Source organism: Siniperca chuatsi, linkage group LG6 (genome assembly GCF_020085105.1).
Source record: "Siniperca chuatsi isolate FFG_IHB_CAS linkage group LG6, ASM2008510v1, whole genome shotgun sequence".
Taxonomy (NCBI): domain Eukaryota; kingdom Metazoa; phylum Chordata; class Actinopteri; order Centrarchiformes; family Sinipercidae; genus Siniperca; species Siniperca chuatsi.
This window is the reverse complement of record NC_058047.1, coordinates 20,286,479-20,313,581: the sequence shown is the minus strand read 5'-3', so window position 1 is coordinate 20,313,581 and position 27,103 is coordinate 20,286,479. Positions and strand designations below refer to the sequence as shown.

The 27,103-nt window shown below is 43.3% G+C and overlaps 1 protein-coding gene across 4 annotated transcripts; it reads left to right on the top strand.

The window, feature by feature from the left end:
• Positions 1–3,986: 3,986 nt before the first annotated feature.
• onecut3a (one cut homeobox 3a) lies at positions 3,987–26,922 on the top strand. Of its 4 annotated transcripts, XM_044199454.1 has the most exons (3): positions 3,987–5,394; positions 8,884–8,989; positions 20,094–20,206. In XM_044199454.1, the coding sequence occupies exons 1-2, from the start codon at positions 4,356–4,358 to the stop codon at positions 8,949–8,951; spliced, it is 1,107 nt and encodes a 368-aa protein (XP_044055389.1). In that variant the 5' UTR covers positions 3,987–4,355; the 3' UTR covers positions 8,952–8,989; positions 20,094–20,206. The 4 variants fall into 4 exon arrangements, with proteins under 4 accessions (XP_044055389.1, XP_044055385.1, XP_044055388.1 ...); XM_044199450.1 differs by lacking the exon at positions 8,884–8,989 and having other exon boundaries at positions 3,988–5,394; positions 20,046–26,922; XM_044199453.1 differs by lacking the exon at positions 8,884–8,989 and having other exon boundaries at positions 3,990–5,394; positions 20,080–26,922.
• The last annotated feature ends 181 nt before the right edge of the window (positions 26,923–27,103 follow it).

Sequence of the window (27,103 nt, the reverse complement as noted above, 5' to 3'; positions counted from 1 at the left end):
ACAACAAATAAGCTAGTCCCTGCTTAGCAAAATAACTGAGTGTCAACTAGTTGCAATTTATATGAGAATTATAAGCATATTTCAACACTGTATTGGGCATCTAAGATGTTAAAGATAGTCATGTAAATCTCTCTCGCCCTCACACACACAAACACACACGGTTACTTAAAGTAGAGCCATAGGCAAACAAGGCAGATGGGTTTTTTTTCCCCAACAAGGCCATATCTGTGTGTGTGTGTGTGTGTGTGTGTGTGTGTGTGCTGGGATGAGAGCAGCAGCGCCCCGTCCCGCTGACTTGCTCAGAGGCCTGATCAATGCGACATTACTAAACACTGCTACTTAACTTTTGCCAATAGCCAGATTCAAGTAAATATACTTTAGAATACATTAAGCGTGATGCATCAGCCACGGAGTCATTCAAGAAGTCATGAAAAGATTAGTCTGTCTCTATCGAGTGATTCCTGGGAAAATAGACAAGCTTATGCGGGAGAGTTGGCCCACTACAAATACCTCTCATTAACACGCTGTGTTTCATGTAAATAAAATGAAATAAAAGAACATTTTGAGGGAAGAAAAAAAATAGGCTATACACTTTGGGCTACCTGTGTAAAATTAAAAAAAAATGTACATACATTATTATTACTTTTTAAAATCTACACATTACTTTCAATAATAAAAATAATAATTTACAATAGAGTTAACATTTAGGATAGGGAAAAATAAAGTGAATGTAATGTGTTTCGTACACTGAGAGTCTGCAGGCCCAACAGCACTCAGCCAAATGAAAAGCTCAGCTTGAACTTTTCAGCTAGTGCTATGTGGTCATTTCCTGTAATCAAACTGCCTGTTGAGACAGGTCAAACACATAACAGGATAGACCTAACTTAAACCATTTTAGCGGAATGCATTTTGGCTCTATCGATCCTTCAGAAATGCATTGATCGAAGCTCCGGGTTCAGCATTGATTAGTTGATCAGCAACAGCAGTGCTTAGAGATAAAAACAAAATGTTTTGGGCCTCATAAAAGACTTTAATGGTGACTTTAAAACAAGTTGTAGGTTACTGAATTACCAAAGTTATATATAGAATATTAGAACTTTTTGGAATAAGATTTTAAGATTTTTTATTATTAACAGATAAATTAAAACACACACACACAAAAAAAGTCTCCTGCACAATCACTGCAGTGTGTGTGTGTGTGTGTGTGTGTGTGTGTGTGTGTGTGTGTATAAAGTCGATGCCAACGTGGTGCTGAGGCCACCGCCTCGCCCGCTGTTATTAATATGAAATAAATCACCGGGTCTCTGCGGCATCGCCCCAGTCACACCGCAGATATCGACACAGTTAATATTTCATATTGTATTTGCCATAGGATATGCTTATTTAAGTATTCGAAAACAGTACATTAAAATACAAATTAAAACTGAGCTCTAGGCGGGTACATAGATTTTTGGGTGGTGGTGGGGGGGTAAAATAGCTTGCATTTACCTCGCATTCAAATTTTATTTTGGCTGGCTGAATGAACGATTTAAGCAAGCTGCATAAAAGAGAAGGACACAACATTGATTGAAAATGGGAAAAGTACACTGATCAGTTCCCCACGCCCTGTTGACCCTGCTGTTTTATCTGTTTTTATCTGTGTGGAGTTAGCATGACCTCGCATGGCGCAGTGGAGTCTATAAACAAATATAAAAAGATATTAGAGACAGAGAGAAGGGAAACTTATATTAAGTTTGCAAGTTCTTGGTGAAAGTCTAAAACTTTTCAGCGCGTTGTTTTGGGTTGTAAACCCTGGTGAATTAGGAGCAAGGAGCCAGCAATGAAAGTTAACATCCATCACCACCTCGACCAATAAGCTGCTCTGGCCGGCTGGCTGAGCACAGATGACGGATTCGCTGCTGTGCGGGCTTCGGTAATTCATTTTCGATAGCAGTGGTTGCTGGGATCAATACAGGGACATTAACCCAAGCGGACACTGCTGCTGTCCTGATGGCACAAGCCAAAAGCCACCATCCCCCGTTGGCAATCGGCAAAGACACAGTTTTTAGGGTCATTATTTGGGTGAGAGGAGCAGTGTGCCAAGGCCACTGATATCACAATTCATCAGGGAAGTTATGGATAGCCTTGACCTCACTGTTGGTAAACACTGGTGGGGAATTATTTTATGCAATTTGCAAATGATTAGTGATGCCACTTCCTGGATTGTTAGACTATTTTTTTCCAGCTCCGGGTCGAAATCCTAATGGCCTCATTTTACATAACATCGGTGTAAATGCCAAGGCTTCTCACTTGGTAACAGTGTTCACACAGTTTACAGAGCAACTGAAGGCCTGCTGTGGTTATCGTTGGCAACACACACACACACACACATCACATCACACTTAGAGAGACACACTCCACAGTGTGTTCAACATGTCTCCACATGTCACAGAGGTGTTGATGTTGTGATTTCTACAGATTTCCAGCACTCTCATGTGTCAGTACATCACAACCTATAGACAGCTGCACATACAAGGGCTGGACACAGCAATTATATATAATAATACTATATAACAACCCCGCAATAAATACTATTTGTCTGTGAAACATAAAATGATCAGATTTTGTTTAGACTATATGTCAGATAGGGGTCGATTCAAATTTATGGTGATTTTTGAGGCCATATAGGGATAAAATAACACGAAGCACCTTATATTATAACGCAAATAAATATAATACAATACAAATACAATATCACCTAGTAGTATAACTACCAGTCCACTACATTATAGGCTGTAGATTGCAATATTATCAGTTTTAACAAGCTGAATATTGGAATATTGGCTATATTGCGTTGGACTGTGCAGGTGCTCATGACATTGCATCCAACCCATAATAGGAAACAATACCTGGAATAAATAAAGTTATATTTACTCGGTGTTTATAGCAGATGGAAAACTAATTTTGACAACTTTAGTGCAGCTTTATACACTTATTAGTTTCAACCCAAAATGCGTGACTTATTCGTTAGCCCTTTCCAGAATCCAATCCCTCGATCTCAACGTGCTGCTATCGCATCCATATTGCGGGCTCCTGCAATAGGCACCAACCTATCGATGCATCTCCTGATCCATACATACTTTGACTTTGATGGATTACTGACCTGGATTGACGTCAGCGGGCAGTAAATTTCATACAGAAGTTTGTAAGGCACGAAACATTATGTGAGAGTTTATGTGAGGCAGTTTGATTTTCGTGGCCTGAATCCGAGAAGTAAAGATGCGAAAGGGGTCAAAGCACTAGAGGCTATGATGAAATGAAACTCGACAGATTTATTCATTAACATTTGCTGAAGGAAAAAAAATCACTTGTAAGAAAAAGTTATGAGTGAAAGTTTAACGGCAAGACATTGGACAGAAACATTTGATCGTTTACTTTTCAGACTGTAAAAAGAGAGAGACGCAAATTTCACTGGGAAGCTGGTTATCATTTAAACGTGTCAAAGGTCATTCACCCAATCTGAAGCTGTGATTCTCATGTTTTAAACTCTTAAAGAATTAGTTATTTACATCTACAGACAGAGCCATTCTTTCAGCAGGCATCAAGGAGCATCGTACATTCATGAATAAAAAGAATAAAGGCGGAGGCTGTGAGCTGTGGCCTCCTCTTCAACGATAAGTCGTGGTTTTCTCATTGCACTCGTGGCCTGATGTGACATATGTCAATTAATATTTAACCTCCAAGAGAGGCATCACATGTGTTGCTGGCGCCGTGTCAAAGGGTTTTATCAAAGAAAACAAGGCGCGAGTCCTCCTTATCCATCTGAGTGTAAATGTTGCACACACTGCAAAGAGATTGCAGGCCTGTGTTTTATCTTAACAAGTGTCTAATGCAATCTTTTTCAGAAATTTGAGGTTCAGTGTGCAACACGAACAACCCATGACATAGGGGCCAGTGACGTCAGATTGGCCCCAGACAGAATACGCGAGTGCGAGGATTCACCACGGGGGCGCGCACATGCGCACAGGCTCGGTCTCATCTTAACATGAGCGCGGGCGCGTCAATATACACACAGAGAGCAGAGCAGCACTTTGGGTATAGTAGAAGGTGCTCTACAGCGGAAGAAATCCAAGCAGGTGCACCTTCACACACTGAGCAGAGGTTTGCGGCGCAGTTTGTGTGGCGGCCGGGACCCGATCTTTTAAAACCATGCTGGATTGACTGCGGAGAGGCAACTACAATCAATGGCTTGGCTTTGAAATCGTTCAAAATTTATTGGAAAGGAGTGTGAGATAGAGCGACAGTGAGAGAGGGAGAGCAGCGAGGGAGAGAGCGAGAGAGAGGCGAGAGGGGTGGAAATAAAGATCCTTTCAACGATGGAGCTTACAATGGAAAACATTGGAAATCTGCACGGTGTATCTCACTCCCATCAAACGAGCGACTTAATGAACTCCCCACACGCGCGCCAGTCGTCGGCGTCGCATCGGAACTTGGTGTCGCACGGGCGGTCAGCCATGGTGTCTAGCATGGCCTCGATACTGGAGGGAGCAGGGGACTACCGCACAGACCACGCTTTGTCTGGCCCCCTGCATCCGGCAATGACCATGTCGTGCGACTCCGGGATGAGCCTGAGCAGCACCTACACCACGCTGACGCCGCTGCAGCACCTGCCCCCCATATCCACCGTCTCGGAGAAATTTCACCATCCACACCCACATGCTCACCATCACCCGGCACACCAGCGACTCGCAGCTGGGAACGTCAGCGGCAGCTTCACCCTGATGAGGGATGACCGAAGCCTCGCCTCCATGAGTAACCTCTACGGCCACTACCCCAAAGACATGTCCGGCATGGGGCAGCCTCTATCCCCTCTGTCCAACGGTCTGGGGTCTTTGCACAGCTCCCAGCAGACTCTCAGCGCCTATGGTCCTGGAGCTCACCTCTCCAACGACAAGATGATCTCCTCGGGGGGCTTCGAGTCCCACGCAGCCATGCTGTCCCGGGGCGAGGAGCACCTGGCCCGGGGTCTCGGGGGCCATGGGGCCGGGCTCATGACATCCTTGAACGGCATACACCATCACAGCCATCCGCACTCTCAGGCAAACGGGTCCATGCTGTCAGACCGGGACAGGCAGACGGTGGTGGGAGGCGGGCAGGGAGCTGGGTCAGGGCAGGTGGAGGAGATAAACACCAAGGAGGTGGCACAGCGAATAACAGCAGAGCTCAAGCGCTACAGCATCCCCCAGGCCATCTTTGCTCAGAGGATCTTGTGCCGGTCCCAGGGAACTCTGTCTGACCTGCTGCGGAATCCTAAACCGTGGAGTAAACTCAAGTCTGGCCGGGAGACGTTCAGGAGGATGTGGAAGTGGCTCCAGGAGCCCGAGTTCCAGCGGATGTCGGCGCTCAGGCTTGCAGGTGAGTGAGGAGACAGCTCCCAACCTGAGTGATGTGGAGGGATCAATTAGAAGTCAATGTGGCGAGACTGTCAATAGCTGCTCAAACAGACATTACTAGAAGTTATTAGTCGATTGTATCGAGTAAAACTTCATCATGACAGTTGGTGTGTTAAATGTTGGGGGAAATCTATATTTTGATTGATGCTACGATCCTTGATAATATAAACACACGCTGTACAACACTGGAGGTGTTATAAACAAAAGAGAGGACGCATCTCTCAAAAGCAGACAAGGTGCAAACGCAGCCTGCACAGATGTGTTTGTTCTCACGCACATATAGAGGTTTTACGCACGGACATTGACACATGGACACACACATCCCTCTGCCTCACTCTCTTTCTCTTTCACACACACACAAACAAAAAAACAAACAAAACAAAACACGCAGAAACAGACCAAACAAAGGAAATCAAAGCAGGATGTGTCCTAAATGTATTACACCTTGCAACAATTACTTTAAAATGTAAGACAAACCTACACTTTGAGATCACTGCAACTAAAATCCTCAGTATTCTACAAACTTGATGTAATAATCTGTCAAATAAACGCTTCGTCGCAAACAAGGATCGTCTGAGGCCTGGCCAAAGAGTCGGGGGAGCATGACCTCCTATGGATCAATATTTCAGGTCCAGGCGTCCCCTTGCACACTGATAAATGATCGATTTGGATCCGAAAGACAGAGACACAAACAGATGCGTCTCTTCCCTGGCCTGTGTAGTCTCCTCTGCCCTCTGGAATATCTTGTCTCCAAAGTTGGTTTAGGGCCTGTTTAGCCATTCTGAGAAATTGTGTTTATTGTGGTTATACGTGTGGGTTCATTGGGACACGATAACAGGAAGGACTGGGACCTCCCTTCTGTTCAGTAAGAGACAAACTGTGACACAAACCCTTACTGTCTCTCCATTTTGTCAGTCTGAATGGTTTATGTTTCATCCATCGTTTTGATCTTTATTGCGCAAAGATGATCACACTAAACGCTGTGATTTGAACCCACATCCCCGCCTTCTTTAAACCCCTTACTACCTGACTAACACGACGTAAATGAAAACGAGAGACGTCGCAGTGGGGCTGAAAGAGAGATATGTTAGAGAGGTCCCCTCTCATTGATGTTTGTGTAAAGGCCCTGTTTAGACGTGCTGCGCTTCCAAATGTCAATCAGCTCTTCTGTGTCGTATTTCAGCGAACAGTTCAATTAAGCAGATATAGTGGCATATTTTAGTTCCAGTCAATGCCCTATTGAAAAGCACTTAATGGCATGTAAATTGTTCCTTTGCGCATTTAGTGGGGTTCTGGTAAATAAAGATTTAAACACTCCACAATTGTCTCTTTAAGTGCCACTGCTGTTAAAGCTAATTGGGCTGTGGGGTTTTATATCTTCCACACCCGGCATCAGGATACACCCCCATCCAACTGACATGTTGGAGTGGCTCAGTCCTGTGCAGTGCACACCTACTGCATATTTTAATGTGGTCTGGCCCAGGGCAGCCTATACGTGTAAGGTGTGTAAGGTGTGTGTGTGTGTGTGTGTGTGTGTGTGTGTGTGTGTGTGTGTGTGTGCGCGCGCGCACGTATTGGGTTGTAGAATGAAAATTAGAGCTGCACTCTTATCTTAATTTGATCATTTCGTCCTGTGGCGATAGATGTTATTAATTATAAGATTTAAAAAATACATTTGATTATACATATCTAAGTATGTTTATTTTTCTGTCTTGAATCAGCAGATTCCCAGCGCTTATTGCGTATTGTGCATTTACGGGCTGTCACAATAGGTCTGGAGAAAAATCCAGTTGGGCAAAATGACAAATGACTTGTATGTAAATGCACGGAGCAACATTTTACTTATTGCATTTAAAATCACCATTATCCTCGGTGCGCATGTGGGCTGGGAGTGGGAGTTGGGGGGTTGTGATGCTGAAAGTGAGGCTGGGCCATACTCGCTCGGCCACATCAATCAATAAATTCAAATTACTATTCCAAATTCATCACAGTCACACAAATCAATGCAGCTGCCCTGCTTAGCTAATGTGAAAATGCCAGTGTCTGCACACACACACACACACACACACACACACACACACACACACACACACACGACAGTCCACCCCTGAAACGAAAAACAGAGCAGAGATGGGCCCGTTTGAGGGGGGAATGTAAGCCCTTCACGCTTAACATCTCCGCACGAGGGCAAAGACCCACAGGCTTTCCCACCTATTGTGTTCTTCATATGCAGACCCATAACACCCAGGCCCAGTAAACAGCTTTAACCTTTGGATGTCTATTTATACGTTTTTCAAGCATCTTAAAGCACATGTATTAGTAGACTACTGTATAAATAAATAGGCGGTTTCATTGTAAAGCTGCACAAGTAAGAAAGACACCGGCAAAGTGAGGTTTGGGAGGCATTTAAAGATCACATTAACGATGAAAACAATTCGTCTTTGCATCTGTGTTGAATTCCACACTCCATCTCAATGTATTTGGTCGGGTCAATACAGCCCTGATCGATAGGGATAGCCAGTGCATCTATCAATTATCCCGCCTCAGCACTCTCTCCCATTGGTCTCTCCCCCGGAGCAGAGGGGGGAGGCGGGAGCCGGAAAACGGGGGGAAATAGGACAGCTGTTATTTAAAACAAAACGCTACTGCACACCTTTTTCTCTGTTGTAATCATGTTCCATTTGCTGTGTGTAATGCACTCTTACTTTCTCACTACAGTCATTCGGTTAGTATTCACGCTTAACACGCCTTTCCAGACATATGCTGGACAACCGAGAAAATATCCAATTATATCACCAGACGTCCGGTATATCCCCACAAATGGCGCCTTGTATTTCGCAGCAACATGAAGCGCACGTGCCTATTTCTCATGGTGGCACCAGCAATCCTCTCCTACGCCTTCATTCTCTCGTGTGACAGTGATGAGGTGCCATGGCATCTCTCTCTCCAAAAAAAAAAAAAAAGCGCACGCAGTTGGGTTATTACCATTTGAATGGCCTGAGCACGTGCCTGGGTGCGCAGGTCAAGACCCACAGGACACGGAGGGATGAGAATGAGGGTGAAGAGGCCTCTATTCATGTTTCAATGGACTACACGCAGTTTACACAGGCCTAATCCTGGAGCAATACTCCTCCCCATCCACCATCCCCCATCCCCGTCACACTGCGCCCTTTCCCCTTGGCGCGTGCATCACTGCAATGCCTATATTCATTTTTCTTGATATATATATTTTAATTGAGTTGACCAGTTCCCTTCCTTACAGGATATGCCTTTAATTTTAAGATGGGGTTAATAATTTCGAGTTCAATTCAGGCCTTTATCTTATTTGGTTGCATCAAACTAATACAAGTAGAATATTTTAAAGAAATAAGGCATACATTAAATAGATTTATCTTGGTATGCATGTTGTCTAAAGAAACTGCTTTTTATTTTCCCTCTACAAAACATTTAGTACGAGGTCCTGCAGGTCACGTTCAAGGCGCTGTCCAGAGTGCTGAAATCTGCGTCCATCCACACTGAGGTGCAGCATCTTCTCTCTGTTTTGAGGACAGTTCAAGGTGGTGAGCGGGAGTTTTCCCAATACATTGTTAATAGCATTCTTGTAGGCCCTAAACACCATTATTTCATCCAACAGCTTCCACCCATCGATCAATATTACAATCCACAATCGCGTCAATCACAACACCCTGCACCCTACTTTCCAGTCCAGCACGAAGCCAACTGGGGTTTCCATTTAAATCACATCTCTAGATGTTTATTTTGTGGTTGCTGTAGAATACAAACCGGAGGTCGTCTTTATTTTGGGATGCTCACCAAAATATCCGAGAGCAGCAATAATAGTCAGGCGTGGTGCTTCTCTTTGGTCATTTAAGCCAGAATGGGTTTAATTGGATAGGGCATTAAGATGTGATTGATGCCTGTTAATCTTAAACAGGATTTTTTTTTTTTTTTTATGAAGAGACGGCTTGATGTTAGCCTGCGAAATGATCGATTGGTAGTTTAATAATTGATGTGTGAGGGGAAGATAGGGGGGGTAAACAGTGCAGCTGCGGTTTCAGAGCCTCGTTGTTCGTTAAGCACAGCAACGTGTGCTGTAAGTACTGAGACACGCATGTACAAGCATCGCCTTTAAAATCCTCTGGTGGGAGAGCAACAGTCATTTTCTTGAGGTTATACCTCGAGGCGATTTTGTTTAAATCCCGCGTTCTGTGCAGCTCATACCAGATGAAATGACATCTCACGCCTTGCATCATTATCTGCAAGCCGGCAATGAAGAGGCTGGCTGTATGTGGTGGAGGGTAAAGTCAATTAATCCAACGTTAAATTTGCATACATCTTCATATTGTAGGCTGATATGAATATTCATAATTGAAATCATTATGGGAAGTTATATAGGAATGAGGACTTTTAAGAAAACCTACACCTACACATGCACCATAAAATATGATTGATTTTGTTTATGACTGCAACTAGAGGCTGCAGCGTCCTGTAAGATTCTTATTCACCACTGCATAACACAGGACAATATCATAGCAGCAGCTACAGCCTGCATGCGTGTCGCCTCAATGTTTCTTCTCTCCTGTGTGTATGTGATCGGGATGTAGAGTGCGTCTGCGCCACATTGTTAAGGCCGATCTGGCGAGCCCTGAATCTGTATCGATTTCCATTCCCCCGGCCTCTGCTTTCCATCTCTGGAGCTGCCCCATGCAGCCATGCAACCCCCCATCTCCACCATGCAACACCATTTCTCACATTAACAGCTCACCCTTCATAACACACAGCAGAATGACTAATACACGCGTGCTCTCACGCTGGCTTGATGCACACCTCGCCGCATGCTCTGGTCAAAACAGACAAATGCTGAGTTTAAAATTTGCGAGGTTTAGTAGCTCCGCTCTATTTCTGTGATGGAGACGGATTAGCAGCATGAGACGACTCAAAGTTCACAGACGGTTAACCTCTTTTCCCTCATTATACATCCCACCCACACTGCTCTGACCAAGTCGACCTTATTATTCAAAATAATGTAATTTTAATAAAAATCTGATTAGTGACAGAGGCCTGCACTGTCTCCCACGTCTTCACCCATTTCTCTTTTTGCGCACACGCACACACACCTCGTTCCAATTCACACGGGGGCCGTGCTTAGCAATTATAAATGCAGTAGAGGTCTGCACTCTGTACAGTCTAGAAAATCGTCTCTTCTATTTTAGATGATCAATTCCTGCGCTACTCCGTCGCCCCCTCGCCAAACCGGATCGATATGAAAGAATGACCTTTAAATCAAATTGCTGGCAGAGTCGACTGAATGCACGCGGCTAGCATCAAAGGGTTAATGGACCCCCCCCCCCAGGCAAAAATACAAAGAGCCCAAACCGAAGATAATAATAATTAATAATTAAATGTCATTATTCGTCCTTTGCGCTCTGGAGTCAAAATACCGCACAGTGCGGTATGAACGCTGTGTCTGGCTCTGGGTGTGAAGATGCCTGATGAAAAAACAAATCATACGGTGGCTTTTGACCCGCCACAATCTGCAGCGGTTTACATAAGAGCCAAAGCAAGTGACGGTTCCAAAGAGCAGGCTGTTGTGCAATTAAAATATTGACCAGAGCACATCAGCGTTGTGTTTATAGAGCTATTATGTAACGCCGGGATGCCCCCCCCCAAAAAAAATGGGTCTACTCCGTGCCTGCACTGATATCTCTGTGCCACTGATTTCCCTGCAAAGAATGACAGTGATCTTCTGAATGATTTGACAGTTACAAAAGAGTCAAGAGTTAGTTTAAAGGTGCATTTGTCCATCATCACTTCTTCTAACCGGATTTATCTAAACACTAGTCTGCCCTCCCCTCAGATTTGTTTTTTACTTAGCAAACATTTACCTGAGATGTCAACACTCAGGTAACTGTGATTGTGTGATTTTTGCTGATAACATGTGTCAGTGTCCCACAGAGTCTGGTATTTTGGGAAGCAGCAGCGGTGTGTCCTGCACACCGGCTCCTTATCTGACGCCCTGACAGGCCATTGGTTATTACAGGCCCGATAATGGCTTGTTTAATGCGCAGCAAAAGAACACAAGGCAAAGACACTGTCCACGCAATTAAAGAGACGAGAAGGCACGAATCCAATTGAACACTAGTCAAGTCATTTAATCTCCTATTAGGTGTTTAAAAAATCTGTTAAATCGAGAGAAGTATTTCTGTGTGTGGAGGCTGAATATTCCACTTATTTCTTACGGGGATTCACGTTTTCATTTTGGGGTGAAAAAGAAGAAAGTACGCTATTCTAGAAGAATACATATATTTTCCTTACATCAAATAAAATAGTCTCTTGCAAGTTTGTTTCACTCGTTGAAGGAAAAATAAGATTTTGAGAGCCAATGCAAGATTACAAGACAAATGTTAAGTCTACAGTCGTTTAGTCTCTTTTTGGACTGAATGATTCATATCCGCCTGAAAATAAAACTGCAGGTAAAGACAGAAATGTTCAGATTCTCCTGTTGACAAATCGTGTCTCGAGCTCACCGGGCCTTTTCTGAAATGAGAACCTACAGATGGTTTGTACTGAACCTCTCTCTACAGAGTCGATCACAACAAAACCGCAAACACACACACACACACACACACACACACACACACAGCTTATCGTACCCACAGATGCAACCCGAAACTCCGGTTGGGCAACCCCACACAGATCAACAAAGGAACAAAACGACTGTGAAATCAATTGATGAATGAATCGATGCCAGCGCATACAGCCTCTATATTACATGTTATTAAATATAACGAACTGGATGCGCGTTATTCTACAATTAATACTTTGTTTAGTTTGTTGCTTTACTGAGCCGAAATGAAAACGCTGACTAGTGTTTCTTCAGTTAGTTAATCAGGATTTGTGAATGTTTAGAAAAACACTGCAAGGTGTGTGTGTGTGTGTGTGTGTGTGTGTGTGTGTGTGTGTGTGTGTGTGTGTGTGTGTGTGTGTACACGCGCGCGTCCGCGATGATTGCAATATTTTTCTTTTGCCAAAAATTACATTTATTACAGATTAACAGACTGTAGTCTTAACACTGTGTTTTACATCATCTAATATACATTCTAAAATGAAAAGTTAAATAATAAAAGTTATTTTTCTTTTTCTTCTTCTTTCTTATGATTATTATTATTGTTATTATTATTATTATAATTATACCAAAGCTGTTTGTATTAGTGGTCGGATTGTTGCACACATAATTAATTATTAAAATTATTTGGGACTCTCCTGAAATAAATAAATAAAGCCTCAGAAGAATTAAACACTGATTTGCAAAAGGCTACAAATGGAGCTTCGAGAATACATGCAATAAACCAAATAACCCCTTAAGTAAAAGAGACTAACGTGCAACATAATAATAAAAACACATTTCATTTATTTCAGTCCAATGAACATTGCTTAGCAATGGGGAAAATAGACCATATAAATGCAATTAGGTCACCGCAATAAGGGTTGGTTTAGAAACATTCCTGTCGACTCTCTCATCACATGATTGAGTGAAGACTGTATTGAATTGAATCTTAGAAAATTCCTGCATATTGAAAACCTGTCTGTGTCCCCGTGGAGAGTAAACAGAATCATCTGACTGCACATCAGTTTGCCGATTCTCCTGCGACAAATAAGAAATTAGCAGAGGAGTGACAGCTGCGACGTTTGAAGAATATGACCATCTTTCGATAAATCCTGTGATGCAACTTTTCTAAATGTGTACACGTCAACATTAGTGGTGTAAATATAGAAGAAGGCAAACTTTGATCTAATTGACCTCTGGATATCCGGCGAGTCCTGCAAGACTCTGACGTTGGAGATAATCGTGAAGCATCTGCAAAATGTCAATTAGTTCAGGTTTACTTTCTTTTAATTTTCTCTCTCAAACCTGTTTGTTGTCTTTGTGTTTCACTATAAATGAGGCTCTGGCAGATTTACACAGCTTTAAAAAGTGTGTAAACTCTCTTCAGCAAATTAAAAGGAGCTTAAAGGGAGTTTGAGTCCTGGCACCGGTTTCACATCCGCATGAACCCCGGACGTGCGTTGCTACTGACCGGCCACAGAGCGTCTCCACCCCCCGCTCACCCAGCCCGAATCCAAAAGACACCAGAGGCAGAGGTTATTTCTATAAATGTTAATTAATTGCAATTAATTGTTTATGAGGTAAATTGAAATTTTAAGCAGTTAAATAGTTCATTCAGGCTACATTTAAAGGTAATGTTTGTGAGTATGAAGGCCCATTATTATTATATTCATTTTATTTTTTTATTTTCAGATTTCATGCACACTGAGCCAGTGCGATCAGGATTCAGTCTGAGCACGATTTGTCTAAAATTCCTCAAAGACACTCCTATAATAAATGCATGAATGACAGACAACACACACACACACACACACACACACACACACACACACACACAGCGGGCCCACACCTGTTGTCTGCGGAAAATGAAACCGTGGGCCCGCCTGTCTCCACAAAATAAAGCATCATGATCATTACCGCTATCACGCATAACTGGTCAAAGCAATTATGAATGAAATCAATGATAATAGCAGATAAGAGTATCACTCTAACAATGGAGCCACTCATACAAATAAGTGGCACACGCAAACCAAGGCTGCTATTAAACTGGCAAAAAAAAATAATGCAGGTTAAAATCCAGTCATACGGTTCTCTCAATGGCTCAGTGCATTTAATTATCTAAAACCTCATAAGGAGCGTGATCATCACAGGCAGCAGCCTTCACCGATTATTGATTTTCTTTAGCACTATGCAGTTTCTTAGGTTTACCACTGGGTTGCTAATAACACGCTGGTGTGAAAACAAAGCTGAATAAAATTTTATTTGATCAGGTGCATTTTGTGCATCTCAAACATGACTGAGAGAACATACAATTGTCTGTTTTTGATATAGGCTATATTTAAATGAAAATGTAAATTCCAGTGCAATGCGTGGCTGTGATAGATGATGCAGCAAATCTAAAAGGTAAAAGTAAAATGTTGCAGGCAGGCAAGCTTGGAGGACTGAGGCGGGATGTGGGCGAAGGTGTAACTGAGTTCAGGTGGAGTGTTATTGAGGTGCTGCAGAAGAAATGCCTCACAGCTGAGTCGCCTGGAGAAGGCAAACAAACAAATTGTGTCGCTTTATCAGTATATTAACACCAATTCTCACTCATTACATTAAGGAGTATTGAGCTGGAAGTGTTTTGCCCTGGCGAGAGAGAGAGAGAGAGAGAGAGAGAGAGAGAGAGAGAGCGCGCTTGGCATTGCCCTGCAGCCAGAATGAAATAAATGCCACAGTATACAGAGAGGGCCGTGCGGATATACACGCTGATATCAATCTTTAGGGCAACAGCCCATGCGAAACAGCACACACGTTACTTAATAAATAGACTGAAGCCTAAACATCAAATTGCCAAATCATGCTTCTTACAATCTGGAGAAGAGTGCAACTACAAGCAAACTGGCCCCGCACAGATTATTAGTGAGGACAGGATTGCTTTCCTTAGTGTGTGTATGTGTGTGTGTATAAACGCACCGAACCGTAACCAGTAAATATGTTTATTGGTAAATGAATTAAATCAGAAGGCGCTGACCCCGTCTGCTTTACAAACAGGGTTTCAGTAGCGGATTTAAAACCGGGAGGAGAGTTTGTAAACCGAAGAGCAGGATTAATTCCAGATACAGATGTGTAATCATGGTTTCATAAAACACTACAGGCGCAATGTTAGGCCGTTTGACTTTCTCATCACGAGCAGGAAGGGCAGTGATGATCAATAGATGATTAATGCTCAAGATGGACTCTCATCTGCAGGGACAGGGGAGGCCTAAGACAGCTGGGAACACGCGGCAAACACACGTGGAAACAGGTGATGATCATTTACTTATGTTCCTCTCCGACCCTCTCTGATTTTACAGTCCGCAAAGAAAGCTGGATCATCACGCTTCCTTCCTGGCGTGTTTTCGCGTCTCCTCCACTCCTTCATGAATCTCCTCTCCAGGCCCACTCCCCCCTCCGAGGCATAATTAATTGGACGAACTGAATTTCACACACGAATTATTCACGAATCTATCGATCGATATTGAACACCCAGGGCCTTTCTCTTAACCTCGCTTGGTTTGTCGTGAAGCAAAGAATATTAATGTCATCAGCGGAAAAGAAATGGGCCTAAGTTATACCGTTTCCACCCGAGCAGAAAGGATAAGTTGAAAAATCACTCATTAGGGAATTTGATAGTTTAAGAGAAAAGACTGCGTGGCCCTCAAGTCGATTCAGGAGGCCCTTGAATTGACATTCATGGAGATTAACCGGGGTTCCGCTTTGCATTCATGGGAAATAATATTATAGTAAATAAAAATGGAAAACAGTGAACTAAACACGCAGTAAAACAATGAATCCCAGGATGAGCATGTCTTTGTTAATCAGTCTTTATACATGTTTGTGAGGAGGAGCCTGAGGGATCCATTCAGAGTAGGTTAGCTCCCGTTCACAGCTCCATAGCTGTAATAGAAATCACATTTCTCTCTGCCCCTGTAGCAGCAGCAGGGTGTACAACTCAGAAAACACTCAACACCAAAACAGGATTTCTGCTCTTGTCCGGTTGCTCTTAGTGCATGAGTTTATGTCCGTCTCTCTGCTCGGTGCCTACTGTAGCTCTAAAAGCTGCAATGATCGATTTTTTTTTCTTTTCTACGCTGAGCATGGTTCAGTAATCAGGGCCCCCTTCCTCACCGATCGATCGATATTGATTACTAAATCCAGCGCCTGTAGCAAAGGCAGCGCACTATGGCGCCCAGTGCAGCCGGGCCACGGCGAGAGCGACACCTGCCGACCGAAACGGCACAAAGAAAGCGGTCGATGCGGAGGCAGGACGTGACTCGCCGGCGCAGAGAGGTGGAGAGAGAAGCTGGGACTGTCTGAGCTTGTTGTTGACGCACATTGAGAGAGAAACACTCCTCTCCTGGCTCACTTTGTATGTGCTTCTTGCACACAAAAAAAGACAGCATTTATGGATATAAATTCAGATTGTGTATCTTTAATCTTAACCCTTGGGCATTTAGAGAGAATACAGTCCTAAAAATTGTAATTAAAATACTGACCAGCTGTTTGTTTCCCAAGCATTTACCCCACAGATGTCTTGGCTTCTTAAAAACAAATCCATTCATAGGATTTTGGAAGAATTGCCTTTCTCTATATAGATAGATCCATGTTGATTTTACTACCTGTAAATACACTGACAGTGAGACTTCTTATACAGCATTTTAAGGTATATGACCAGAGAGAGAGAGAGAAAGGGTGTGTGTGTATGTGTGTGTGTGTGTGTGTGTGTGTGTGTGCTTACATGCATACCTTGCAAGGTCGCACATCTGGACAAATCACAGCAGGAAAAGGTCACACTCTGGAAGGAAGTAAAGGTATTCAGGCCAACTGGAAGCTGCATGAAATAAATGGAAACTCAGTGTGGACTTAAATATTGAGATAGTAATACATTTATATTGATAATAATATTAACTGGATTGCTCCATAAGAAGTTATTCTAAAATCAAGGTCCAATATAAAAAATGCTGTTGCATCAGTTACTGTATACTAATACACATTTGTAGATATATTAAATATTTCATTTTTAATCATACAAGTAAATGTGTGAAAAGTGAAAAGTAATATGTAGCTGTAGACAACAAACAACTCTCAAAATGTGTTAAAAATGTAGTATTTTCACCTTTTACAGTAATGAGTTTGAGGTCTGGTGACTGTGGAGGCAAAGCAGTGCATGTCAGCACTACTGGCTGCTCCTCCTTGGTCTTCAAACAGGCCCTGGTACAAAGCTTCACTGCATGTTTAGGCTCATTGTCCTGCTGGGAAACGAATCCTCTTCCACACAAGTTAAAGCCAGAGGGGATGGCATGTCTTTGCGGAGTAGAAGTGGTAGCTCATTGGTCAGTGGGAAGCTGATGCAGTGCAAGTCCCCAAATGGGGAGTAAGTATAGAGCACAATCACATGTGGACATGTTTGCTCACGTACGCTTTGTGATTGCCACTGTAAAGTTAAAACTGTGGAAGAATTTTCTCCGGCCTGAAATTTTGGTAAATGATAAATGTGCAACAATGTTAGACCTGTTCTGTTGTTGAAGAAATGGTTTGAAAGCTGATATTTCCCCATCAAGGCTGCACATTCCCAACCATCTTTTACTAACTAAAGTATATGTTATCTGCTCAGCTGGTTTTGTTTCTTGGACGCAGATGTTGTTCTGTCTTCGTAAAGATGTCAGCTTAATATATTGGTTGCAAGTTAAAGTCACTTTAGGTGACCATGCCAACTAGAGTGTGTATTAGTTTTGCAGCATTATAAATGTTCAATTAAACTGCAGTTTGGTGCTGGGATAGAATTTTACCACTGAGGAGAACAATTTGACCTCAGTTGGTTTAATTTCTTGTTTAATTTAATCTCTTCTTACACTGGCAACATTTATCCATGATAAAACACAATAATGTATCAACGACTGCATTATATGATATATATGAATATATAATTTAGTCAGTGTCTGGTTTATAAGTAGTTGGATGATCGAAACTATTCACACCATATATTTGAGGAGCATACATGTCAGTTGAATGTTTGGTGTCAACAATTTGGGAAAACCTCACCAAATGATGGATGGAAAAAGTCGGATATCTCATTTTTACACAAGCTTTTCTCAAAAGTTGGATGTCTATCACTGTCACAATTCATGTATGCTTGAATAAGAGGTATAAACTGATTACATTTTTAAAAAATAATTATAAACATTTCTTGGTAGTGTACTCAGACCAAAATGTGTTTTCAAAGATGTTATTGTCATATTGATGATATAAGTCGGTTTGCCAACGTTTGTCCCTGGAAACACTGGATAATGTGTGATAGTGTCACTTGAAGACAGACATGCTTGTTCGGGGTTATAAAGTGCTTGTTATGTCGTTTTATTTAGAGCAACTTCGTTACTGTACATATAAGCATGCATTTAGACAAATTTGTATGTGGCATATTAGCATGTGTGTGTTTGTGAGATGTATATAGCTTTAGTGTTGATGTGAAATATGAATATGATGGATGGACCCGTGTGCAGGTTAGACATCTGTAGTAAACAGATTGGACTGCAATGGCTGATCAATGGGCTCTGTTCCACTGTAATTAGACACACAGCGCCACTGCTTGGCTCCAGCCACTTCAGCATAATCACAACCTCCCCCAAACAGACACATACACACACACAAGTAGGACATACGAGAAAAAAATTATTTTCTTATACACACACACACACACACACACACACACACAGCATGAAAGTAAGACATTAGTGAGGGCGAATATGAAAGTATCAGACAATACCAACGGCAGCAGGTGGAAACCCCACAGGGATGGCATCTTTCTCTTTCTTTCGCTCTCCAATTTGCTCTTGTTTTATTCAGACAGTAGGGAAGCTGAGAAGGACACACAGTCCGTTCTGGCAGGATTCGATCCTCAGCCAGCAGGGGAACATGTGGCTGCAGAGGTGGTGCCTTAACCTTCCACACACAACTCCTCCTACATCATCTCTGGGTGCCATTTCTGCCTTTTTACACTGCACCTGTCTGCTGCTTTCCACCCGTCTCCTACAAATACTTTGAGTTACAACACACTTACCCACAATACAACGTTCTATTAACTATTAATTTCTGTGTTCGCTGCCTACAACCCCACCACCCCCTCGGACCCCCTCCCAAACACTCTGGTGTGTTTTCTTTTGAAAATTGCTCTGCGTATGGGAAGGGGCTCATAGCAGCCGGTGCATGCACCTCTCGAGTGTTTGTGTTTGGGGGGGTGAGGGTGAGTGGGTTATAAATACCCTCTCAGAGCTCAATAGAGTGGGCTCCAGTGGGCTCTGTTTGAAGTAGCAGACTGTAGACCTGCTGGGGGGGATTCTGACCTCAGTCCCTACAGAGAACCCCCCAATTCCTACAGCAAAGTCGGTCAATATCTCTCTTTCTCCTTCACTCACTGCCCCTCCCTCCTCTTCTCAGCTCCTCTCTTTGGCTCTCATACACATACACACAGACACACACACACAAATACACACACTTTGTCTTACTCCTCCACCTTTTCTGTTCTTTTCTCTGCAACCTTTTCTTTCCCTGCGTCTGCCCCTCCTCTATCTCTCATTTCCACACACACTCACACACAAAATGCTTACTTTTGTGCAACAGTCACTCAGTCCCCATTGTGACTCAAACTGCATTAATATTGAATCAAACAGCAGTGTCTCAAGCTAGCAGGCAACAGCCCCCATCTTTCTCTCACCGCAGGCTGGCTCCCTGTCTGCACTCTGCAGGATGGAAGGAATATTCCCACTGGGCAGGAGGCATGGATTAGCTTTAAATCAACTTTAATATGGCTATAGAGATGGAGCTATAGAATCTCTGCTGGTGTATAAACTAGTTTTTATGTGTTTAAGTATTGGCTAATAATACATTTAGTTACTTTACTTCCCTCCACCTTGTGTCTTTGTTATCTAATCATGAAAATGATCACTTTTGTATATTTACCTTGCTTTGTGTTTCCTTTCCCCTCTTTGCCTCCCACTCTCATCCCCATCCCTCCCACCGCTGCCATCCACACCAAGCCTGCAAGCGCAAAGAACAGGAGCAACACAAGGACCGCAACACGGCGCCCAAGAAACAGCGTCTGGTCTTCACTGACCTGCAGCGCCGCACACTCATCGCCATCTTCAAGGAGAACAAGCGTCCATCCAAGGAAATGCAGATCACCATCTCCCAGCAGCTTGGCCTGGAGCTCAGCACCGTCAGCAACTTCTTTATGAATGCGCGCCGGCGCTGCGTGGACCGCTGGCACGATGACCACGGTGCCAGCCCCGGGCAGCCGGGCACATCCACCACCACATTCTCCAAGGCCTGAGAGGAGGAGAGGACCTTCAGAGGGCCAAGGAACCAGGTTGGAACAACAGGCAACATGGAAAATTGGCTGTGAAACCTGTCTATAACAACCCTATCTGGCCTGGACCGTCTGAATTTGTCCTCTGCCCGAAAAATCCTTTGTGCCATGCAATCATCTTTTTTGTCAGTCAGAATTTCAAGGTCTCACCTGAAACAAGCATAATCTAAAGGTGAATTGTGAAGTCAGGTCCACTCTGCATTACTCACATAAGGACAATCATTGATTTTGTCTTTTTTGAAAGGAAATCATTTTTATGGCATCTGACAAAGTAAAGAGACACCAAAGATTTCATGTTTTTGTTGGATGGTACCAGACATATGCCAGCCTCCTTCACCACCCAAGTAGCCACTGATTCTGCTTTTCCTCCCAACTCACCTCCTTTGTGTCTGCCTCTTTAGTCTCTCTCTCATCCCCTCTACGCCGGCACATGGAAGCAACAAGGGCGAAAGAACGGCAATAAATCTGACAACAGAACAGCACATAGCCTTATTATCCAAGCCCCATCCTGCACACACAAGGCCGTCATAAAGAAAACAACGCAGCCTATGAAAGAAACAACAAGGCTTTCCGATTCTCCGCCTCTACCTCCCCCTCCTCCTGTAGTCTCCTTCATTCCTCGGCCAAAGGTATTCCCTGATGGCCAGCCATTTCAGAGAGCAGCTCAGCCTGATCATACAGCAAACTAATGAATTGAAAAATGAATCGATGCAGACAGAGAGAGCGGGGCCTTGACCCCTCCTGAAGGTGAAACTCAAGACGCTCGGCAGTAGATACTCAGGTCTTCCAGGCCCAGGTCTATATTTTTTGCACAGATGTTGGAGGCCTGTAGGGAGACATGTCATTGTTACTCTTAGCCTGAGCCTAGAGTCTGTGTTTCTCTGACCAACAGGAGAGGCGGGTGAGATGTCTGGAAATGCTCTTTGTTCTGCTGGGAGCTTTTCCTCTGATCAATAACTGAGAACCAAGCGACAACAACACGCTCGGGCATCCAGCCAACTACATTACAGCTGCATATGAAAAGCAGAATGTAAGAGGAGCACATGGAACCCACTGGAGATGGGGACACAAAGGCCTCATAACAGCAACAGCAGCAGCAGCAGCAGCAGCAGCAGCAGCACACCTCTCCCTTCCCGGTCCTGCCTGTGCTGGCAGAGTAAGAGTGCCCCCTGCTGTCGATCGCAGAGACCTGTATCCAGCAGCAGAGCAACGGGGCTCAGAGTGGAGGAGAGGGAGGGAAGAGCCACTAGATGCTGAGGAGAAGTCATGGCACAACACATTCAGGCCCTCACAGCTCTTTGAAGGCAGATCAATAGCTAACCATTATCCCATTGTTGTTCCTCATCCAACCAGCACTGGTGAAGCCGGAGGAGGGGGATGGTTAAACTGAATGCTGAAAATGCAGGGATTTAGCAAAGGCAGGGATTTATTTAGCCAATCCAAATTTTAAAGAATCCACAAAATACAAGTACAGAAATTACACAAAGAGGGGATAGAAAAGTACAACAAAATTAAAAGTGACAGAAAGGCTTACTGAGACTGACACATTTGAGGAGCAGTGGAGGGTTAATTGACATTATTTTGGGAGGCTTCATATTTTGTCAAATCATTCTTCCATCCTCTCATCCCATCTGTTTGCAAAAAAGGCTCTCAACAGATGTGATTCAAACCAAATCTCCTGGTTATTCCCACACAAAGGTTATCAGTAGCTAACCCAAAGCTAACCACCACACTCAGCTGTCAAAATGCTACAATAATTAGTGCCAATGCTTACTGCCTTAATGCGAATCAAAGAATATGGTACTAGGGTTCACACACAACTACAGTGTGCCCCACTGATGACGGGCGGTGTGTGCCATAGCAACCAACAATCAGCTTTTAACTGAATTAAAATATACTTTTTTAGTAAAAAAATGAAAAAAAGAATCAGATTTTAAGGCATACAATAACCAAACCTCAAATGACAAAGATACCACACATGTAGTATGTGTTACAAATACAAAAGAAAATGTCTCCAACACATAACTGGACACATTTTGAAGTAGAAGAAAAATCTCTCATTCTATCTTTGGTTCTCTACCTCCTCTGTCCCTCTAACCCCATTGCCCCCTCTCTTTCTCTCTTCCTCTCTATATTGATGCGGGTATTTAATTAGTACCATAGACACAAAGTTTCTATTTCTTGTTACTATTGTGCTCTGTTGTGCATAAGTAAGGCACCTTGTTGATGAATCAAAAACAAAAAAGGAAGGACTTTTTAAAAGGAAAAAAAAGAGGGATGCAAGGACCGAGGCCAATGAAGGACATATTTTTTCTTTGCATTCTATGTGAATATAGACTCGGACGAGACATTTACCATGAGAAAGAGAGAAAAAAGAAAAACAGGGAGCTGCTGAAGAGAAGAATAAATGATGGACGTTCTCTCTCTTTAGGCATTTCATGTCAGAACTGTGGTACTCTCAGCCCCCTTTAGGCTGAGCCCCAAGAATGGGGCAAAATGGAGGGGGACAAAACATGACCTCCAAATGTCCTGGCTGATTCAGTGTGTTTTATTGGAGGGTGGGTGGGGGTAAAGCTTGGGACTCAGTAGTTATCTGTATGGTCTTAAGATGCAACTGTAGCATTTCCAACAATGTAGTCAGATTAGCGGTGCAGATTAGATAAGAGATGGTCATTGTAGAGGAGTTGATTGAGAGGTACTGACAAACTTCACATTGCTGTAAGCAGTGAGTTAACGTCGCCAAAGGATGATGAGCTAAAATCGATTTGTGGTATACAGTTCAGTGAGCATAGGTAAATAGCTAGATTCAGCTCTAGGTATTAGGCTGACAAAATGACATTTGTTTGTAGTGAGAACCAATGTGGCTACCTCACTAAGCTGAGTGGTTTGTGAAACCGCCACTAATACCAAAGATACTGCAGCCTACCGGTCCCAAACTGCCTAGGGGGACACACAAACCAAAAAATAAAAAAAGCCCCCCCCCTCCCCCTTGCCCAAAACCATTACACAGACAGACACAATGACGATATTACACACACACACGTTCGTACTAACAGCGCAGTCAGACTGCATCGTGCCACATAGAAGGAGGTGGCTGCCTTGCAGACAGAGTTGAGTGCCTTTTCCCTTCAACCACGGGTGGGACTGCACTGGATACACACACACACACACACACACTAACACACACACAGCCATGCGTGTGCATGCATATAGCTGCACTGCCATTTACAAACATGCACTCACATTCAGACAATGCAGCCATAATTGGATGGACAGAAAGGGGGGCCAAAGAGAGGGACACAAAGTGGGGGCTGTGTCAGCATTTTCTCCCATATTGACTTTCCATCTTGATACACTAGAATACAAGCACTTTATCATGTAGAAAGTCTATAAAACATTTTCTATACACTATTTATTTGAAACAAAATTATATGTTACTCCTTAATCTGTCACTCTTTGTTACTGTATCGTTGATCTTCGAGTAGCTCACAGCCTTTGTATTTTTATTTTTTTCTCCGCCCGGTGTGCTTAAGACTCTCAGCCACTTTACCTCTCTCACATCAGAGATATTTTTGTGTAACAGAGAAAGAGGAGGGTAAAAAGGCCAAGGCTTTAAGCACTCAGAGGGCTGTAGTTGTAAAACTTTACCACTAATGTCTCTCTCTCTTTCTCTCCACTGCGTGCAAGCACAGAGGCTGCACTAGAAAAGTGTAGAAGACTCACTGACAGTTTATAGACACAAATTCTCTCCTCCCACCACCTTGTCTGTCCAGTCGACCTCTCCCCCTGGCTAGTGCTAAGACTCGGTAGGCGTGTGTTGACAATTAATTCTGAAATACCTCAAAAACCTTTCATGTAAACTTTATGTAATTTAGACTGAAAATAATACTGCTAATGATAACAATGATTATGAAACTATGATACTATGATAGTTAGTTTTGGAACTTGTGACTTGAAGCTTTATACTGTTAAATTCCTTTTAATTGTTTGCTCATTTTTCTCGTACGTTCTCTTGTTTGTTTTTGCTACGGCATGTACTTACTGTTTTCATAAAGGAAAAGACATTGTGAATGTTTCTGTGGAGGGTTACATGAGAAAAGAAGAGACAGAAGAGAAGGCTAGAATAGAGAGAAGGGTAAGAGCTATTCCCTTTAGATGTTTAGTTCAAAGTTCTCTCCAAGGTGAGTACATTTAAAGGAAAACAAACAAAAAAAAGAAATGATGAAAATGATTTGGGCTAAATTCTAAACCTACAATTTGATGTTAAACCAAAGGAGGAATAACCTTTTACTCATTGTTAGCTTTCTTCTGCCTTTAAGTTGTCTTTTCTCTGAAAAAAACAAACAATTTCACAGTTACTTTTGAAGGTTCCTGGGTGTGTTCAAGTGCTCCTGATGTTCTTAGAATATTAAAGACCAGCACCTCCTATTGAAAAGAAGGTGCACTTTTTTCTTTTGTGCATGGATATTGTATAACTGTATAGAAACCAACAGGAATGACCTGTGATTTTGTGGGAGAGGAAGAGGATGGAAAGACTTGGGAGTGGGTGGAGAAGGGGTGGGGGATATTTTGGTTATCAAAAAAAAAGGGGGTGGGAGGATTTGGGTTTTAGGCATTGGAGGGGTCCTTGTTTTTAGAATTTCCGTCACTGTTGGATTCACTGGTTGTGTGCATGTGTTGTTGCAATCCTTCCCCTTTCCCCATGTTTCTTTGATGTATATAAATCCAGACAGTAGGGGGCAGTGTGTGCTGGGGGAGGTCAAACTCCTCTCCTCCTAATCAATAGCATTCAATCTTCATTCCTCAGCTTGTGGTCCTCACTCGGGTCCTGAAATGTGTGTCTTGCTTTTCCAAAGACAGGCTGTTTACTTGGAGTTAATCAGAGGGACACACACAGGCCCGAGCGGCCTTGAATATACCTGTATGTCTGTCTACATGCTTTTCTTCAATCTGTGTATGTGTGTTCATTTGTACCTATGTGAAAGACAGTGTTTCTTTTTTATGTTCCTTTACTATGGGTTGCAATATTTGTCATGCGAAAATTTGAAACCATTTCTTACTGACTGACCGACCAACCAACCGCAGTACCATTTGGCAACTGATAATCTAACCCGAAATGTTGTCAGCATTTACTGTCAAACAGCATATGTGTGCGTCATTTCACTGTGGTGATTGCCAATGGGACTGACATAGACACCCCCAGTCACACTGTGCTCTCCCTCTTCTGTTACCTGTTAATCAATCAGAACCAAGTGTCTTTGTGATGGTAGAAGACAATCAGTTTCAAAACAAGAAAAAAGGTAGAGAGAGGGCAGGCCAGTGGGGAGGAGGAAGGGGAGGATGGAAGAACAAAATCAAGGGAAAAGAGGCTCTCAGAATTTTGACGAGCTGTAGTGCCAGACTGCCAAACGACTGCCCCACCACACCTCCACTCTCCGAAACATCCATCATCCATCCATCCATGTTAAAGCTCGACATGACTCGGTTACACAACACTCCAAACCAAAACTCATTAGACATTTTAAATTCACTCCCTCCTCATCCCGTCACTTTTCACCCTCCTGTACTCCTACTGCCACAATGTAGTGCACTGCAGAAGTAGAAAACAAGAGCTGTGGTGCAAAGACCATATTTCCCATCACCCACCACAATGTCCTGCTAATCTAATGATGATGTAACCAGCCGCGAGGAATATAAATGGCTCCGGTTGGTGGCTTTTGCACAGAGAACTATGCAAACACCTGACCCTCCCAATCTTAATCGTTGCTGCTGGGTCAGAGTGTACAACCCTCAACCCCACCACCTCCTCCCCCTCCCTTCCCTCAACATTTAGACACTCCCGCTCACACGTTGACCTCCATGATCTTTTCCCACCCCACAATACCCCCTTCCATGAGCCCAGAGTGGGCAGACAAACCCCCGGTCACTCAGGGTACAGTAGAGAGTGGCTGGGGGAGAGAAGAGCACTACAGTGCCCCCATCTTTCACCAGACTGATGTCGTACAGCTTTACATAAATGCCCCAAACTGCCATTGACATCAAAGGATGGAGTCCATGTTGATGTTTGCAAGCTGACTCTCCCCGCTCATGGCTCCATTGTACTACAGTGTTAGACTGTCTTTGTCCCCAGCGCCAAGGAAGGGCCACAATCAATGCAAAGACACTTACATTGTACTTACTTAAGTTTACAAAGTTGTCTGGAGATGGTGGCTTATATTGCACTCAGACAGACACACACACACAAACAGACACAGGCACATGCTGGAGAGGGTGAGTCTGCCTTTTGAGAGTGTTTGCTGAAACCAAAGATGAAATCAGAGGTATGACAATCTGGCTACCAAACCTAGAAGACAATGTTCAGCTCTCTGGGCTGCTCTCTACAGGTCCTGTGATTTACCGGCCATGTGAACATTCCACCTATTGCACTTACAACACACACACACACACACACACACACACACACACACACACACACACACACACACACACACACACACACACCATGTTGTAAACTCCCACAGACACCTCCACCAACACAGAAACGAGGGATAAACCCACTAACGACGTCTGGTCAGAAAGCCTCTTTTCCCTCCTCCCACTGCAGAAGCCGGAGAGCCTGTGAAGGACTTTTAGTTTCACTCTAGTTGAGACTTTTGAGAAGGAAAAAAATCTGAGTAATAA